The sequence below is a fragment of the Lipophrys pholis genome, assembly GCF_963383615.2.
Source record: "Lipophrys pholis genome assembly, chromosome: 1".
Taxonomy (NCBI): domain Eukaryota; kingdom Metazoa; phylum Chordata; class Actinopteri; order Blenniiformes; family Blenniidae; genus Lipophrys; species Lipophrys pholis.
The window spans coordinates 23353671-23370958 of record NC_137635.1 but is presented as its reverse complement, the minus strand read 5'-3'; the positions used below and the strand labels follow the sequence as shown (position 1 = coordinate 23370958).

The following is a 17288-nucleotide window of genomic DNA, read 5'->3' as shown; positions in this document are numbered from 1 at the left end:
CTGTCACATTTTCGCCCTGTCACCAGTTCACTCATCCACCTGTTCACCATGTGACTTCTTCACCCTCTCACCAGTTCACTCTACCACCTGTTCACCCTGTCACTTCTTCGCCCTGTCACCATTTCACTCTGTTACCTGTTCAACCTGTCACCAGTTCGCCCTGTCATCGCTTCACCCTGTCACTTCTTCACCCTCTCACCAGTTCACTCTGCCACCTGTTCACCCTGTCACTTCCTCACCCTGTCACCTGACCACCCTGTCACTTCTTCACCCTGTCAGGTGATCACCCTGTCACATTTTCGCCCTGTCACCAGTTCACTCATCCACCTGTTCACCATGTGACTTCTTCACCCTCTCACCAGTTCACTCTACCACCTGTTCACCCTGTCACTTCTTCGCCCTGTCACCATTTCACTCTGTTACCTGTTCACCCTGTCACTTCTTCGCCCTGTCACCAGTTCACTCTGTTACCTGTTCACCCTGTATCTTCTTCGCCCTGTCACGTGTTCACCCTGCCACCTGTTCACCATGTCACTTCTTCACCCTGTCACCTGTTCACCCTGTCACTTCTTCACCCCGTTACCTGTTCACCCTTTCACTTCTTCACCCTGTCACCTGTTCACCCTGTCACTTCTTCACCCTGTCACCTGTTCACCCTGTCACTTCTTCACCCTCTCACCAGTTCACTCTGCCACCTGTTCACCCTGTCACTTCTTCACCCCGTCAACTGTTCACCCTGTCACTTTTTCACCCCCTCACCTGTTCACCCTTTCACTTCTTTAACCTGTAACCAGTTCACTCTGTTACCTGTTCACCCTGCCACCTGTTCACCCTGTCACTTATTCACCCTGTCAACAGTTCACTCTGCCACCTGTTCACCCTGTCACTCCTTCACCCTGTCACCAGTTCACTCTGCCACCTGTTCACCTTGTCACTTCTTCGCCATGTCACCAGTTCACTCTGTTACCTGTTCACCCTGTCACTTCTTCACCCTGTCACCTGGCCACCCTGTCACTTCTTCACCCTGTCACCTGTTCACCCAGTCACTTCTTCGCCCTGTCACGTGTTCACTCATCCACCTGTTCACCCTTTCACTTCTTCGCCCTGTCATCTCTTCACCCTGTCACTTCTTCACCCTGTCACCTGTTCACCCAGTCACTTCTTCGCCCTGTCACGTGTTCACTCATCCACCTGTTCACCCTTTCACTTCTTCGCCCTGTCATCTCTTCACCCTGTCACTTCTTCACCCTGTCACCTGTTCACCCTGTCACTTCTTTAACCTGTAACCAGTTCACTCCGTTACCTGTTCACCCTGTCACCTGTTCACCCTGTCACTTCTTCGCCCTGTCACCAGTTCACCCTGTCACCTGTTCACCCTGTCACTTCTTCGCCCTCTTACCAGTTCACTCTGCCACCTTTTCACCCTGTCACTTCTTCGCCCTGTCACCTTTTCACCCTGTCACTTCTTCACCCTGTCACCTGGCCACCCTGTCACTTCTTCACCCTGTCAGGTGTTCACTCTGCCACCTGTTCACCCTTTCACTTCTTCGCCCTGTCATCGCTTCACCCTGTCACTTCTTCACCCTCTCACCAGTTCACTCTGCCACCAGTTCACCCCGTCACCAGTTCACCCCGTCACTTCTTCACCCTGTCACCTGTTCACCCTGTCACTTCTTCGCCCTCTTACCAGTTCACTCTGCCACCTTTTCACCCTGTCACTTCTTCGCCCTGTCACCTTTTCACCCTGTCACTTCTTCACCCTGTCACCTGGCCACCCTGTCACTTCTTCACCCTGTCAGGTGTTCACTCTGCCACCTGTTCACCCTTTCACTTCTTCGCCCTGTCATCGCTTCACCCTGTCACTTCTTCACCCTCTCACCAGTTCACTCTGCCACCAGTTCACCCCGTCACCAGTTCACCCCGTCACTTCTTCACCCTGTCACCTGGCCACCCTGTCACTTCTTCACCCTGTCACCTGTTCACCCTGTCACTTCTTTAACCTGTAACCAGTTCACTCTGCCACCTTTTCCCCCTGTCACTTCTTCGCCCTGTCACCAGTTCACCCCGTCACTTCTTCACCCTGTCACCTGGCCACCCTGTCACTTCTTCACCCTGTCATGTGTTCACCCTGTCACCAGTTCACCCTGTCACCTGTTCACCCTGTCACTTCTTCGCCCTCTTACCAGTTCACTCTGCCACCTTTTCACCCTGTCACTTCTTCGCCCTGTCACCTTTTCACCCTGTCACTTCTTCACCCTGTCACCTGGCCACCCTGTCAGGTGTTCACTCTGCCACCTGTTCACCCTTTCACTTCTTCGCCCTGTCATCGCTTCACCCTGTCACTTCTTCACCCTCTCACCAGTTCACTCTGCCACCAGTTCACCCCGTCACCAGTTCACCCCGCCACCTGTTCACCCTGTCACTTCCTCACCCTGTCACCTGACCACCCTGTCACTTCTTCACCCTGTCAGGTGATCACCCTGTCACATTTTCGCCCTGTCACCAGTTCACTCATCCACCTGTTCACCATGTGACTTCTTCACCCTCTCACCAGTTCACTCTACCACCTGTTCACCCTGTCACTTCTTCGCCCTGTCACCATTTCACTCTGTTACCTGTTCAACCTGTCACCAGTTCACCTTGTCACGTCTTCACCCTGTCACTTCTTCGCCCTGTAACATGTTCAAACTGCTACCTGTTCACCCTCTCACTTCTTCACCCTGTCACCAGTTCACTCTGTTACCTGTTCACCCTGTCACTTCTTCGCCCTGTCACGTGTTCACCCTGCCACCTTTTCACCCCGTCACTTCTTCACCCCGTCACCTGTTCACCCCGTCACTTCTTCACCCTGCCACCTTTTCACCCCGTCACTTCTTCACCCCCTCACCTGTTCACCCTTTCACTTCTTTAACCTGTAACCAGTTCACTCTGTTACCCTTTCACCCTGCCACCTGTTCACCCTGTAACTTCTTCACCCTGTCGACAGTTCACCCTGTCACCTTTTCACTCTGTCTCTTCACCCCGTCACCTGTTCACCCTGTCACCAGTTCACCCTGTCACGTGTTTACCCTGTCACTTCTTCACCCGGTCGCCAGTTCACCCCGTCACTTCCTCGCCCTGTCAAGCGTTCAACCTGCCACCTTTTCACCCTGTCACTTCTTCGCCCTGTCACCAGTTCACTCTTTTACCATTTCACCCTGCCACCTGGCCACCCTGTCACTTCTTCACCCTGTAAGGTGTTCACTCTGCCACCTGTTCACCCTTTCACTTCTTCTCCCTCTCACCAGTTCATTCTGTTACCTGTTTACCCTGTCACTTCTTCGCCCTGTCACATGTTCAACCTGCCACCTGTTCACCCTGTCACTTCTTCGCCCTCTCACCAGTTCACTCTGCCACCTGTTCACCCTTTCATTTCTTCACCCTGTCACAGGTTAACCCTGTGACCAGTTCACTCTGTTACCCTTTCACCCTGCCACCTGTTCACCCTGTAACTTCTTCGCCCTGTCACCAGTTCACTCTGCCACCTGTTCACCCATTTCACCCTGTCACTTCTTCACCCTGTCGACAGTTCACACTGTCACCTGTTCACCCTGTCACCAGTTCACCCTGTCACGTGTTTACCCTGTCACTTCTTCACCCGGTCGCCAGTTCACCCCGTCACTTCCTCGCCCTGTCAAGTGTTCAACCTGCCACCTTTTCACCCTGTCACGTCTTCACCCTTTCAAGTGTTCACCCTGTCACTAGTTCACCGATTCACCTGTTCACCCTGTCACTTCTTCGCCCTGTAACGTGTTCAACCTGCTACCTGTTCACCCTCTCACTTCTTCACCCTGTCACCAGTTCACTCTGTTACCTGTTCACCCTGTCACTTCGCCCTGTCACATGTTCAAACTGCCACCTCTTCACCTTGTCACTTCTTCACCCTGTCACCAGTTCACTATGTTACCGGTTCACCCTGTCACTTCTTCGCCCTGTCACGTGTTCACCCTGCCACCTGTTCAGCATGTCACCTCTTCACCCTGTCACCTGTTCACCCTGTCACTTCTTCACCCCGTTACCTCTTCACCCTTTCATTTCTTCACCCTGTCACCAGTTAACCCTGTGACCAGTTCACTCTGCCACCTTTTCACCCCGTCACTTCTTCACCCCGTCACTTCTTCACCCCGTCACCTGTTCACCCCGTCACTTCTTCACCCCCTCACCTGTTCACCCTTTCACTTCTTTAACCTGTAACCAGTTCACTCTGTTACCTGTTCACCCTGCCACCTGTTCACCCTGTAACTTCTTCGCCCTGTCACCAGTTCACTCAGGCACCTGTTCACCCATTTCACCCTGTCACTTCTTCACCCTGTCACCAGTTCACTCTGCCACCTGTTCACCCTGTCACTTCTTCACCTTGTCACCTGGCCACCCTGTCACTTCTTCACCCTGTCAGGTGTTCACCTTGTCACTTCTTCACCCTGTCACCTGTTCACCCTATCACTTCTTCGCCCTCTCACCAGTTCACTCTGCCACCTGTTCACCCTTTCATTTCTTCACTCTGTCACCAGTTAACCCTGTGACCAGTTCACTCTGTTACACTTTCACCCTGCCACCTGTTCACCCTGTAACTTCTTTGCCCTGTCACCAGTTCACTCTGCCACCTGTTCACCCATTTCACCCCGTCACTTCTTCACCCTGTCGACAGTTCACCCTGTCACCTTTTCACTCTGTCTCTTCACCCCGTCACCTGTTCACCCTGCCACCTGTTCACCCTGTCACTTCTTCGCCCTGTCACGTGTTCACCCTGTCACTTCTTCACCCTTTCACCTGTTCACCCTATCAACCTGTTCACCCTGTCACTTCTTCGCCCTGTCACCAGTTCATTCTGTTACCTGATCACCCTTTCACTTCTTTGCCCTGTCACCTGTTCACCATGTCACTTCTTCACCCTGTCACCTGTTCACCCTGTCACTTCTTCACCCCGTTACCTGTTCACCCTGTCACCAGTTCACCCTGTCACCAGTTCACTCTGCCACCTTTTCACCCTGTCACTTCTTCACCCCGTTACCTGTTCACCCTGCCACCTGTTCACCATGTCACTTCTTCACTCTGCCACCTTTTCACCCTGTCACTTCTTCACCCCGTCACCTGTTCACCCTGTCACTTCATCACCCCCTCACCTGTTCACCCTTTCACTTCTTTAACCTGTAACCAGTTCACTCTGCCACCTGTTCACCCTGTCACTTCTTCATCCTGTCACAAGTTCACTCTGCCACCTGTTCACCCTGTCACTTCTTCACCCTGTCACCTGGCCACCCTGTCACTTCTTCACCCTGTCAAGTGTTCACCCTGTCACCAGTTCACTCATCCACCTGTTCACCATGTCACTTCTTCACCCTGTCACCAGTTCACTCTGCCACCTGTTCACCCTGTCACCAGTTCACTCTGTTCACCCTGTCACTTATTTGCCCTGTCACCAGTTCATTCTGTCACCTGTTCACCCTGCCATCTGGTCACCCTGTCACTTCTTCGCCCTGTCACCTGTTCTCCCTGCCACCTGGTCACCCTGTCACTTCTTCGCCCTGTCACGTGTTCACCCTGTCACTTCTTCACCCCATAAACTGTTTACCCTGTCACTTCTTCACCCTGTCACCAGTTCACCCTGTCACTTCTTCACCCTGTCACCTGTTCAACCTGTCACCTGTGGAGCAGTCAGGGCTCCAGACCATGAAAGCTGCTGGTTTATTTATTAATCTCCTGGATGAACATGAACAAAAGAGACCAGAAACAGCTGACAATCTGGATCAGGTTCCTACTCTGAGTCCAGGTCTGAGAGGAGCAGGAGGGGAGAAGAGAATGAGAGCAGGAGGAGGAGAGGAGAGGAGAGGAGAGGAGAGGAGAGGAGAGGAGAGGAGAGGAGGTTTAACATCTCCTGTCTCTGCTGGTTCCAGGTTTTGATGCCCGGCAGCAACAGAACTGTGGAGCTGGAGGAGGTGGAAGATCTGTCCAAGCTGGAGTGAGACACACACACTCACTCACTCACACACACACACACACACACACACACACACACACACACACACACACACACACACACACACACACACACACACACACACACACACACACACACACACACACACACACACACACACACACACACACACACACACACACACACACACACACACTCAGTTCAGTGTGTATGTGTTTCAGAGAGGTGTGTGAGAGCTCGGTGCTTCTCAACCTGAAGAAGAGATTCCAGAGGGACTTCATCTACGTGAGTTTCTTCAAAACCTTTCAACACAAACTTCACCGGGGAAGTCCTGGGGCTTCTGGCTGGGGGCGGGGCTGCTGGCTGGAGGGCGGGGCTGCTGGCTGGAGGGCGGGGCTGCTGGCTGGAGGTCCTGGCTGCTGGGGGGCGGGGCTGTTGGCTTGGGTGGAACTTCTGGTGGGTGGGTGGGCGGAGTTGCTGGCTGTGCAGACTTCACGGTCCAGGACGAGCGTTCTGCGGCGGTGGAGAGAAGAACCACAGTGACGAGGAGCCACAGTGTGAGAACGATGGAACGTCGTACTGTGGAACAGCTGTTGGGTTTTACGTTTAGTCACGAGCATTAAATTACTGTGATACTGTAATAGATTGCTGAAAGTATTCCCCCTCCCCCACAGCGGCGCCATGAGTAAAAACAGAAGGTAAATTGATAAGCATAGTACTCACTAATATATGACAAGCTTAAAGCAGTACTGTGTCTAGACCAACAGCCCGAGGGAACACTGATTCACACCAGACTGTATACCATTGACGTCGTTACAAACTATTGTGAGAATCTGTCTTCTGGAGTGAGACGTTGGTCCAGGAGACTCACCTGTCATGAAAGAGGTTTGGGTTCATGACAGGTGAACCCAAACCTCTTTCATGACAGGTGAGTCTCCTGTCATGAAAGAGGTTTGGTTGTAGCAGAGGAGCAGGGTGTGGTTGTAGAAGAACAGGGGGTGGTTTTAGCCGAAGAACAGAATGTAGTTGCCAGGCCTCCTGTCAGGACGTGGAGCAGGAACCCAAGACAGAACCAGAACCAAATCCACTGATGATCAACAACTCAGGGTGGGTGGTCACTGCTGTGTGTGGAGGGTGACTGCTGTGTGTGGAGGGACACTGCTGAAGGCGGAGGGTCACTGCTGTGTGTGGAGGGTCACTGCTGAAGGCGGAGGGTCACTGCTGTGTGTGGAGGGTCACTGCTGAAGGTACAGGTTCACTGCTGCGGGTGGAGGGTCACTGCTGAAGGCGGAGGGTCACTGCTGTGTGTGGAGGGTCACTGCTGAAGGCGGAGGGTCACTGCTGTGTGTGGAGGGTCACTGCTGAAGGTACAGGTTCACTGCTGCGGGTGGAGGGACACTGCTGAAGGCGGAGGGTCACTGCTGTGTGTGGAGGGTCACTGCTGAAGGCGGAGGGTCACTGCTGTGTGTGGAGGGTCACTGCTGAAGGTACAGGTTCACTGCTGCGGGTGGAGGGTCACTGCTGAAGGCGGAGGGTCACTGCTGTGTGTGGAGGGTCACTGCTGAAGGCGGAGGGTCACTGCTGTGTGTGGAGGGTCACTGCTGAAGGTACAGGTTCACTGCTGCGGGTGGAGGGTCACTGCTGAATGTGCAGGGTCACTGCTGAAGGTGGAGGGTCACGAATTGTCTGCTGCTCAAAAAGGTGGAGCCGAATGGACTGACTCCACCCTGGACTTCCGTCATCACCAAACAAATGATGTGAATCTTTAGTTTGTAATCAAATTTAAAATTCATCAATTTTTTTTATTGGATGTCCTCAAGTATCTGCTTCAGAGGTGGTTGACCTTCAGGGAGGTGGTTGACCTTCAGAGAGGTGGTTGACCTTCAGAGAGGTGGTTGACCTTCAGAGAGGCTGGTTGACCTTCAGAGAGGTGGTTGACCTTCAGAGAGGCTGGTTGACCTTCAGAGAGGCTGGTTGACCTTCAGAGAGGCTCTTTTCAAGGCCATTTCAAAGGAACAAACTCCTGAATGTCCTTCCTGGTCCTGCCAGACTGTCCTCTGGCTCAGTGGTCAGTGGGAGCAGCTGAGGGCAGAGCTGGAGGTTGGACTCAGTGCTTGTTCTGATCGGTTCCACTCAGACTGGAACATTCGTTTGATTCAAGGAAGACAGACGCACTAACCACACCGAACTTTCATTTCTGAAATATACTGCTAAAGAAACACTAGAAGAACACCCTAGATCTCAAAGGATGAAATATCTGTGTTTAAAGTTTTTATTCAATATACAGTAGAGTGCGTTGAGAACAAAGTAACATAAAGATGATCAATGTAAATCAAACTATTAACCCATGGAGGTCTGGATTTGGAATCCTATCAAAATAAAAGTGGAGAATAACATTGCAGGTAAAATTCCTCCAGACGAGTCAACATGAGGCTCAGTACTGTGTGTGGTTCCACCTGCCTGGAGGACCTCCCTACAACGCCTAGGCATGCTTCTGATGAGGTGGTGGATGTTCTCCTGAGGGACGTTCTCCTGGGGGACGTTTTCCTGAGGTATGGCCTCCTGGGGGATGTTCTCCTGGGGGATGTTCTCCTGAGGGATGTTCTCCTGGGGGATGTTCTCCTGGGGGATGTTCTCCTGAGGGATGTTCTCCTGAGGGATGGCCTCCTGAGGGACGTTCTTCTGAGGGATGTTCTCCCGAGGGACGTTCTCCCGAGGGACGTTCTCCTGAGGGATGTTCTCCTGAGGGATGGCCTCCTGAGGGATGTTCTCCTGAGCGACGTTCTCCTGAGGGATGTTCTCCTGAGGGACGTTCTCCTGAGGGATGTTCTCCTGAGGGATGTTCTCCTGAGGGATGTTCTCCTGAGGGATGGCCTCCCAGACACAACCAAAATGGAGAAGAAGACAGACCACATAGAAATTTAGAAGTAGACTCCTGCAATTAAACACATAACCCACTATATATAATTCTAGTTTTATAGGTCTATGGCCCCGCTCCGCTGCTTCTAGCTTCTGCAGCTCCACCCGAGCTTCTAGTCCCTGATTGTTGTGGTTATTAGGTGACGTAGCGGACCGCGGTGGGGGGAGGATGGGGGCCATTACGTCATCTTATTTCCACGGATGATGGTCTTTGCTGAGCGTACTCCACCGCATGTTTACTTTTTAGATGTCTTATCAGATTTGTTGTGTTAAACGAAGCTCTGGTGCTCCATCTCTCGGGACTGTGGTGAAGCTCTGGTGCTCCACCTCTCGGGACTGGTTTGGTTATCCACCTTAAACTCCCTCCAGACTGCTGGTTGATCCTCTCAATGGCTTCAGGCTGCTCACCTCAGTTTACGGCAGGTCGCACACGGAGCTCGCTTTACGGCAGGTCGCACACGGGGCTCGCTTTACGGCAGGTCGCACACGGAGCTCGCTTTACGGCAGGTCGCACACGGGGCTCGCTTGACGGCAGGTCGCACACGGGGCTCGCTTTACGGTAGTTCGCACACGGAACTCGCTTTACGGCAGGTCGCACACGGGGCTCGCTTTACGGCAGGTCGCACACGGGGCTCGCTTTACGGCAGGTCGCACACGGAGCTCGCTTTACGGCAGGTCGCACACGGGGCTCGCTTTACGGCAGGCCGCACAGGGGGCTCGCTTTACGGCAGGCCGCACACGGGGCTCGCTTTACGGCAGGTCGCACACGGGGCTCGCTTTACGGCAGCTGATGGGAAAAAGTTTTTTTTTAGATCGGCGGGGTGATCAGCTGGATTTGCTGATTCCCGATCACTCACAAATCACCAATATCGGCCCGATCCGAGATCTACCCGTCTGATCGGGACATCCCTAGTATTTTTTAATGAATGAGTGTTGTATTTTTCTAAATCTGCCTTATCTTACACGGACTGTTCACAAATATTTAAATATTTTTACAGGTACATTTGAGGTTATTTCTGTAGTTTTTTTTTATCCGGTTCAGTGTTCTTGTGCCTCTTAGCAGGAGTAGGAGGAAAAGGAGTAGAAGGAACAGGAGTAGGAGTAGCAGGAGAAGGAGAAGCAGGCGTAGGAGGAACAGGAGTAGGAGGAACAGGAGTTGAAAGAACAGGAGTAGAAGGAACAGGAGCTGGAGGAACAGCAGTAGGAGGAACAGGAGTAGAAGGAGTAGGAGGAGCAGGAGTAGGAGGAGCAGGAGTAGGAGGAACAGGAGTAGCAGGAGTAGGAGGAACAGGAGTAGGAGGAGTAGGAGGAGTAGGAGGAGCAGGAGTAGGAGGAGCAGGAGTAGGAGGAACAGGAGTAGCAGGAGTAGGAGGAACATGAGTAGGAGGAACAGGAGCTTGAGTAGCAGGAGAAGAAGGAATAGTAGTAGGAGGAACAGTAGTAGGAGGAGTAGGAAAAACAGGAGTAGGAGGTACAGTAGTAGGAGGAACAGGAGTAGGAGTAGCAGGAGTAGGAGGAACAGGAGTAGGAGGTACAGTAGTAGGAGGAACAGGAGTAGGAGTAGCAGGAGTAGGAGGAACAAGAGCTTGAGTAGCAGGAGTAGGAGGAACAGGAGTAGGAGGAACAAGAGCTGGAGTAGCAGGAGTAGGAGGAACAGGAGTAGGAGGAACAGGAGCTGGAGTAGCAGGAGTAGGAGTAGCAGGAGTAGGAGGAACATAAGTAGGAGGAACAGGAGTAGGAGTAGTAGGAAGAACAGGAGTAGGAGTAGCAGGAGTAGGAGGAACAGGGGTAGGAGGAACAGGAGTAGGAGGTACAGGAGTAGGAGGAACAGGAGTAGGAGGAGTAGGAGTAGCAGGAGTATGAGGAACAGGAGTAGGAGGAACAGGAACTGGAGTAGCAGGAGGAACCGGAGTAGGAGGAACAAGAGCTTGAGTAGCAGGAGTAGGAGTAGCAGGAGTAGGAGTAGCAGGAGTAGGAGTAGCAGGAGTATGAGGAACAGGAGTAGGAGTAGCAGGAGTAGGAAGAACAGGAGTAGGAGGTACAGGAGTAGGAGGAACAGGAGTAGGAGTAGCAGGAGTAGGAGGAACAGGAATAGGTGGAGTAGGAGTAGCAGGAGTATGAGGAACAGGAGTAGGAGGAACAGGAACTGGAGTAGCAGGAGGAACCGGAGTAGGAGGAACAAGAGCTTGAGTAGCAGGAGTAGGAGTAGCAGGAGTAGGAGGAACAGGAGTAGGAGGAACAAGAGCTGGAGTAGCAGGAGTAGGAGGAATAGGAGTAGGAGGAACAGGAGCTGGAGTAGCAGGAGTAGGAGTAGCAGGAGTAGGAGGAACAGGAGTAGGAGGAATAAGAGCTGGAGTAGCAGGAGTAGGAGGAACAGGAGTAGCAGGAACAGGAGATGGAGTAGCAGGATTAGGAGTAGCAGGAGAAGGAAGAAAAGGAGTAGGAGGTACAGGAGTAGGAGGAACAGGAGTAGGAGTAATAGGAGTAGGAGGAACAGGAGCTGGAGTAGCAGGAGGAACCGGAGTAGGAGGAACAAGAGCTTGAGTAGCAGGAGTAGGAGTAGCAGGAGTAGGAGTAGCAAGAGTAGGAGGAACAGGAGTAGGAGTAGCAGGAGTAGGAGGAACAGGAGTAGGAGGAACAAGAGCTGGAGTAGCAGGAGTAGGAGGAACAGGAGTAGGAGGAACAGGAGATGGAGTAGCAGGATTAGGAGTAGCAGGAGTAGGAGGAACATGAGTAGGAGGAACAGGAGTAGGAGTAATAGGAGGAACAGGAGTAGGAGTAGCAGGAGTAGGAGTAGCAGGAGTAGGTGGAACAGGAGTAGGAGGAGTAGGAGTAGCAGGAGTAGGAGGAGCAGGAGTAGGAGGAACAGGAGTAGGAGTAGCAGGAGTAGGAAGAACAGGAGTAGGAGGTACAGGAGTAGGAGGAACAGGAGTAGGAGTAGCAGGAGTAGGAGGAATAGGAGGAGTAGGAGTAGCAGGAGTATGAGGAACAGGAGTAGGAGGAACTGGAGCTGGAGTAGCAGGAGGAACCGGAGTAGGAGGAACAAGAGCTTGAGTAGCAGGAGTAGGAGTAGCAGGAGTAGGAGTAGCAGGAGTAGGAGGAACAGGAGTAGGAGGAAAAGGAGCTTGAGTAGCAGGAGAAGAAGGAATAGGAGTAGGAGGAACAGGAGTAGGAGGAGTAGGAAAAACAGGAGTAGGAGGTACAGTAGTAGGAGGAACAGGAGTAGGAGTAGCAGGAGGAGGAGGAAGAGGAGTAGGAGGTACAGTAGTAGGAGGAACAGGAGTAGGAGTAGCAGGAGTAGGTGGAACAGGAGTAGGAGGAGTAGGAGTAGCAGGAGTATGAGGAACAGGAGTAGGAGGAACAGGAGCTGGAGTAGCAGGAGGAACCGGAGTAGGAGGAACAAGAGCTTGAGTAGCAGGAGTAGGAGTAGCAGGAGTAGGAGTAGCAAGAGTAGGAGGAGCAGGAATAGGAGGAACAGGAGAAGGAGGAACAGGAGTAGGAGTAGCAGGAGTAGGAGGAACAGGAGTAGGAGTAGCAGGAGTAGGAGGAACAAGAGCTTGAGTAGCAGGAGTAGGAGGAACAGGAGTAGGAGGAACAAGAGCTGGAGTAGCAGGAGTAGGAGGAACAGGAGTAGGAGGAACAGGAGCTGGAGTAGCAGGAGTAGGAGTAGCAGGAGTAGGAGGAACAGGAGCTGGAGGAACAGGAGTAGGAGTAGCAGGAGTAGGAGGAACAGGAGTAGGAGGAGTAGGAGTAGCAGGAGTATGAGGAACAGGGGTAGGAGGAACAGGAGTAGGAGGTACAGGAGTAGGAGGAACAGGAGTAGGAGGAGTAGGAGTAGCAGGAGTATGAGGAACAGGAGTAGGAGGAACAGGAGTAGCAGGAGTAGGAGTAGCAGGAGTATGAGGAACAGGAGTAGGAGGAACAGGAGTAGGAGTAGCAGGAGTAGGAGTAGCAGGAGTAGGAGGAACAGGAGTAGGAGGAGTAGGAGTAACAGGAGTATGAGGAACAGGAGTAGGAGGAACTGGAGTAGGAGGAACAAGAGCTTGAGTAGCAGGAGTAGGAGTGGCAGGAGTAGGAGGAACAGGAGTAGGAGGAACAAGAGCTGGAGTAGCAGGAGTAGGAGGAACAGGAGTAGGAGGAACAGGATCTGGAGTAGCAGGAGTAGGAGTAGCAGGAGTATGAGGAACAGGAGTAGGAGTAGTAGGAGGAACAGGAGTAGGAGTAGCAGGAGTAGGAGGAACAGGAGCTGGAGGAACTGGAGTAGGAGTAGCAGGAGTAGGAGGAAAAGGAGCTGGAGTAGCAGGAGTAGGAGGGACAGGGGTAGGAGGAACAGGAATAGGAGTAGCAGGAGTAGGAGGAACAGGAGCTGGAGTAGCAGGAGTAGGAGGAACAGGAGTAGGAGGAACAGGAGCTGGAGTAGCAGGAGTAGGAGGAACAGGAGTAGGAGGAACAGGAGTAGGAAGAACAGGAGTAGCAGGAGAAGGAGGAGAAGGAGTAGGAGGAACAGGAGTAGGAGGAACAGGAGTAGCAGGAGTAGGAGGAACAGGAGTAGTCGGAACAGGAGTAGGAGGAACAGGAGTAGCAGGAGTAGGAGGAGCAGGAGTAGGAGGAACAGGAGTAGCAGGAGTAGGAGGAACAGGAGCTTGAGTAGCAGGAGTAGGAGGAATAGGAGTAGGAGGAACAGGAGTAGGAGTAGCAGGATCAGGAAGAACAGGAGTAGGAGGTACAGGAGTAGGAGGAACAGGAGTAGGCGGTACAGGAGAAGGGGGAGTAGGAGTAGCAGGAGTATGAGGAACAGTATTAGGAGGAACAGGAGTAGGAGTAGCAGGAGTAGGAAGAACAGGAGTAGGAGGTACAGGAGTAGGAGGAACAGGAGTAGGAGTAGCAGGAGTAGGAGGAACAGGAGTAGGAGGAGTAGGAGTAGCAGGAGTATGAGGAACAGGAGTAGGAGGAACAGGAGCTGGAGTAGCAGGAGGAACCGGAGTAGGAGGAACAAGAGCTTGAGAAGCAGGAGTAGGAGTAGCAGGAGTAGGAGTAGCAGGAGTAGGAGTAGCAAGAGTAGGAGGAACAGGAGTAGGAGTAGCAGGAGTAGGAGGAACAGGAGTAGGAGGAACAGGAGTAGGATTAGGAGGAACAGGAGTAGGAGGAACATGAGTAGGAGTAGCAGGAGTAGGAGGAACAGGAGTAGATGTAGCAGGAGTAGGAGGAACAGGAGTAGGAGGAACAGGAGTAGGAGTAGCAGGAGTAGGAGGAACAGGAGTAGGAGGAAAAGGAGTAGGAGTAGCAGGAGTAGGAGGAACAGGAGCTGGAGTAGCAGGAGTAGGAGGAACAGGAGTAGGAGTAGCAGGAGTAGGAGGAACAGGAGCTGGAGTAGCAGGAGTAGGAGGAACAGGAGTAGGAGTAGCAGGAGTAGGAATAGCAGGAGTAGGAGGAGCAGGAGTAGGAGGAACAGGAGTAGGAGTAGCAGGAGTAGGAGTAGCAGGAGTAGGAGGAACAGGAGTAGGAGGAGCAGGAGTAGGAAGAGCAGGAGTAGGAGTAGCAGGAGTAGGAGGAACAAGAGCTTGAGTAGCAGGAGTAGGAGGAACAGGAGTAGGAGGAACAAGAGCTGGAGTAGCAGGAGTAGGAGGAACAGGAGTAGGAGTAGCAGGAGTAGGAGGAACAAGAGCTTGAGTAGCAGGAGCTGGAGGAACAGGAGTAGGAGTAGCAGGAGTAGGAGGAACAGGAGTAGGAGGAGTAGGAGTAGCAGGAGTATGAGGAACAGGGGTAGGAGGAACAGGAGTAGGAGGAACAGGAGTAGGAGGAGTAGGAGTAGCAGGAGTATGAGGAACAGGAGTAGGAGGAACAGGAGCTGGAGTAGCAGGAGGAACCGGAGTAGGAGGAACAAGAGCTTGAGAAGCAGGAGTAGGAGTAGCAGGAGTAGGAGTAGCAGGAGTAGGAGTAGCAAGAGTAGGAGGAACAGGAGTAGGAGTAGCAGGAGTAGGAGGAACAGGAGTAGGAGGAACAGGAGTAGGATTAGGAGGAACAGGAGTAGGAGGAACATGAGTAGGAGTAGCAGGAGTAGGAGGAACAGGAGTAGATGTAGCAGGAGTAGGAGGAACAGGAGTAGGAGGAACAGGAGTAGGAGTAGCAGGAGTAGGAGGAACAGGAGTAGGAGGAAAAGGAGTAGGAGTAGCAGGAGTAGGAGGAACAGGAGCTGGAGTAGCAGGAGTAGGAGGAACAGGAGTAGGAGTAGCAGGAGTAGGAGGAACAGGAGCTGGAGTAGCAGGAGTAGGAGGAACAGGAGTAGGAGTAGCAGGAGTAGGAATAGCAGGAGTAGGAGGAGCAGGAGTAGGAGGAACAGGAGTAGGAGTAGCAGGAGTAGGAGTAGCAGGAGTAGGAGGAACAGGAGTAGGAGGAGCAGGAGTAGGAAGAGCAGGAGTAGGAGTAGCAGGAGTAGGAGGAACAAGAGCTTGAGTAGCAGGAGTAGGAGGAACAGGAGTAGGAGGAACAAGAGCTGGAGTAGCAGGAGTAGGAGGAACAGGAGTAGGAGTAGCAGGAGTAGGAGGAACAAGAGCTTGAGTAGCAGGAGCTGGAGGAACAGGAGTAGGAGTAGCAGGAGTAGGAGGAACAGGAGTAGGAGGAGTAGGAGTAGCAGGAGTATGAGGAACAGGGGTAGGAGGAACAGGAGTAGGAGGAACAGGAGTAGGAGGAGTAGGAGTAGCAGGAGTATGAGGAACAGGAGTAGGAGGAAAAGGAGTAGGAGTAGCAGGAGTAGGAGGAACAGGAGTAGGAGGAGCAGGAGTAGGAGGAACAGGAGTAGGAGTGGAAGAAGTAGGAGGAACAGGAGTAGGAGGAGTAGGAGTAGGAGGAGTAGGAGGAAGAGGAGTAGGAGGAACAGGAGTGGGAGGAACAGGAGTAGGAGTAGCAGGAGTAGGAGGAACAGGAGTAGGAGGAACAGGAGTAGGAGGAAAAGGAGTAGGAGTAGCAGGAGTAGGAGGAACAGGAGCTGGAGTAGCAGGAGTAGGAGGAACAGGAGTAGGAGTAGCAGGAGTAGGAGTAGCAGGAGTAGGAGGAACAGGAGTAGGAGGAGTAGGAGGAACAGGAGTAGGAGTGGAAGAAGTAGGAGGAACAGGAGCTGGAGTAGCAGGAGTAGGAGGAACAGGAGTAGGAGGAACAGGAGCTGGAGTAGCAGGAGTAGGAGTAGCAGGAGTAGGAGGAACACAAGTAGGAGGAACAGGAGTAGGAGTAGTAGGAAGAACAGGAGTAGGAGTAGCAGGAGTAGGAGGAACAGGAGTAGGAGGAGTAGGAGGAACAGGAGTAGGAGTGGAAGAAGTAGGAGGAACAGGAGCTGGAGTAGCAGGAGTAGGAGGAACAGGAGTAGGAGGAACAGGAGCTGGAGTAGCAGGAGTAGGAGTAGCAGGAGTAGGAGGAACACAAGTAGGAGGAACAGGAGTAGGAGTAGTAGGAAGAACAGGAGTAGGAGTAGCAGGAGTAGGAGGAACAGGAGCTGGAGGAACAGGAGTAGGAGTAGCAGGAGTAGGAGGAACAGGAGTAGGAGGAGTAGGAGTAGCAGGAGTATGAGGAACAGGGGTAGGAGGAACAGGAGTAGGAGGAACAGGAGTAGGAGGAGTAGGAGTAGCAGGGGTATGAGGAACAGGAGTAGGAGGAAAAGGAGTAGGAGTAACAGGAGTAGGAGGAACAGGAGTAGGAGGAGCAGGAGTAGGAGGAACAGGAGTAGGAGTAGAAGGAGTAGGAGGAACAGGAGTAGGAGTAGCAGGAGTAGGAGGAACAGGAGTAGGAGTAGCAGGAGTAGGAGTAGCAGGAGTAGGAGGAACAGGAGTAGGAGGAGCAGGAGTAGGAAGAGCAGGAGTAGGAGTAGCAGGAGTAGGAGGAACAAAAGCTTGAGTAGCAGGAGTAGGAGGAACAGGAGTAGGAGGAACAAGAGCTGGAGTAGCAGGAGTAGGAGGAACAGGAGTAGGAGTAGCAGGAGTAGGAGGAACAAGAGCTTGAGTAGCAGGAGTAGGAGGAACAGGAGTAGGAGGAACAAGAGCTGGAGTAGCAGGAGTAGGAGGAACAGGAGTAGGAGGAACAGGAGCTGGAGTAGCAGGAGTAGGAGTAGCAGGAGTAGGAGGAACACAAGTAGGAGGAACAGGAGTAGGAGTAGTAGGAAGAACAGGAGTAGGAGTAGCAGGAGTAGGAGGAACAGGAGCTGGAGGAACAGGAGTAGGAGTAGCAGGAGTAGGAGGAACAGGAGTAGGAGGAGTAGGAGTAGCAGGAGTATGAGGAACAGGGGTAGGAGGAACAGGAGTAGGAGGTACAGGAGTAGGAGGAACAGGAGTAGGAGGAGTAGGAGTAGCAGGAGTATGAGGAACAGGAGTAGGAGGAACAGGAGTAGCAGGAGTAGGAGTAGCAG

The 17288-nt window shown here is 52.7% G+C and overlaps 1 protein-coding gene across 1 annotated transcript in view; it reads left to right on the top strand.

Annotated features, from left to right (window-relative positions):
• myo15b (myosin XVB) overlaps window positions 1–17288 on the top strand; it is a gene marked incomplete at its 5' end in the record, with an annotated part of 217000 nt that overhangs the window by 25673 nt on the left and 174039 nt on the right. Inside the window, 2 exons of the mRNA XM_080461452.1 lie at window positions 5934–5998; window positions 6199–6262. Of these exons, the coding sequence (XP_080317578.1) occupies window positions 5934–5998; window positions 6199–6262 (129 nt within the window). The remainder of the gene's footprint in view (window positions 1–5933; window positions 5999–6198; window positions 6263–17288) is intronic.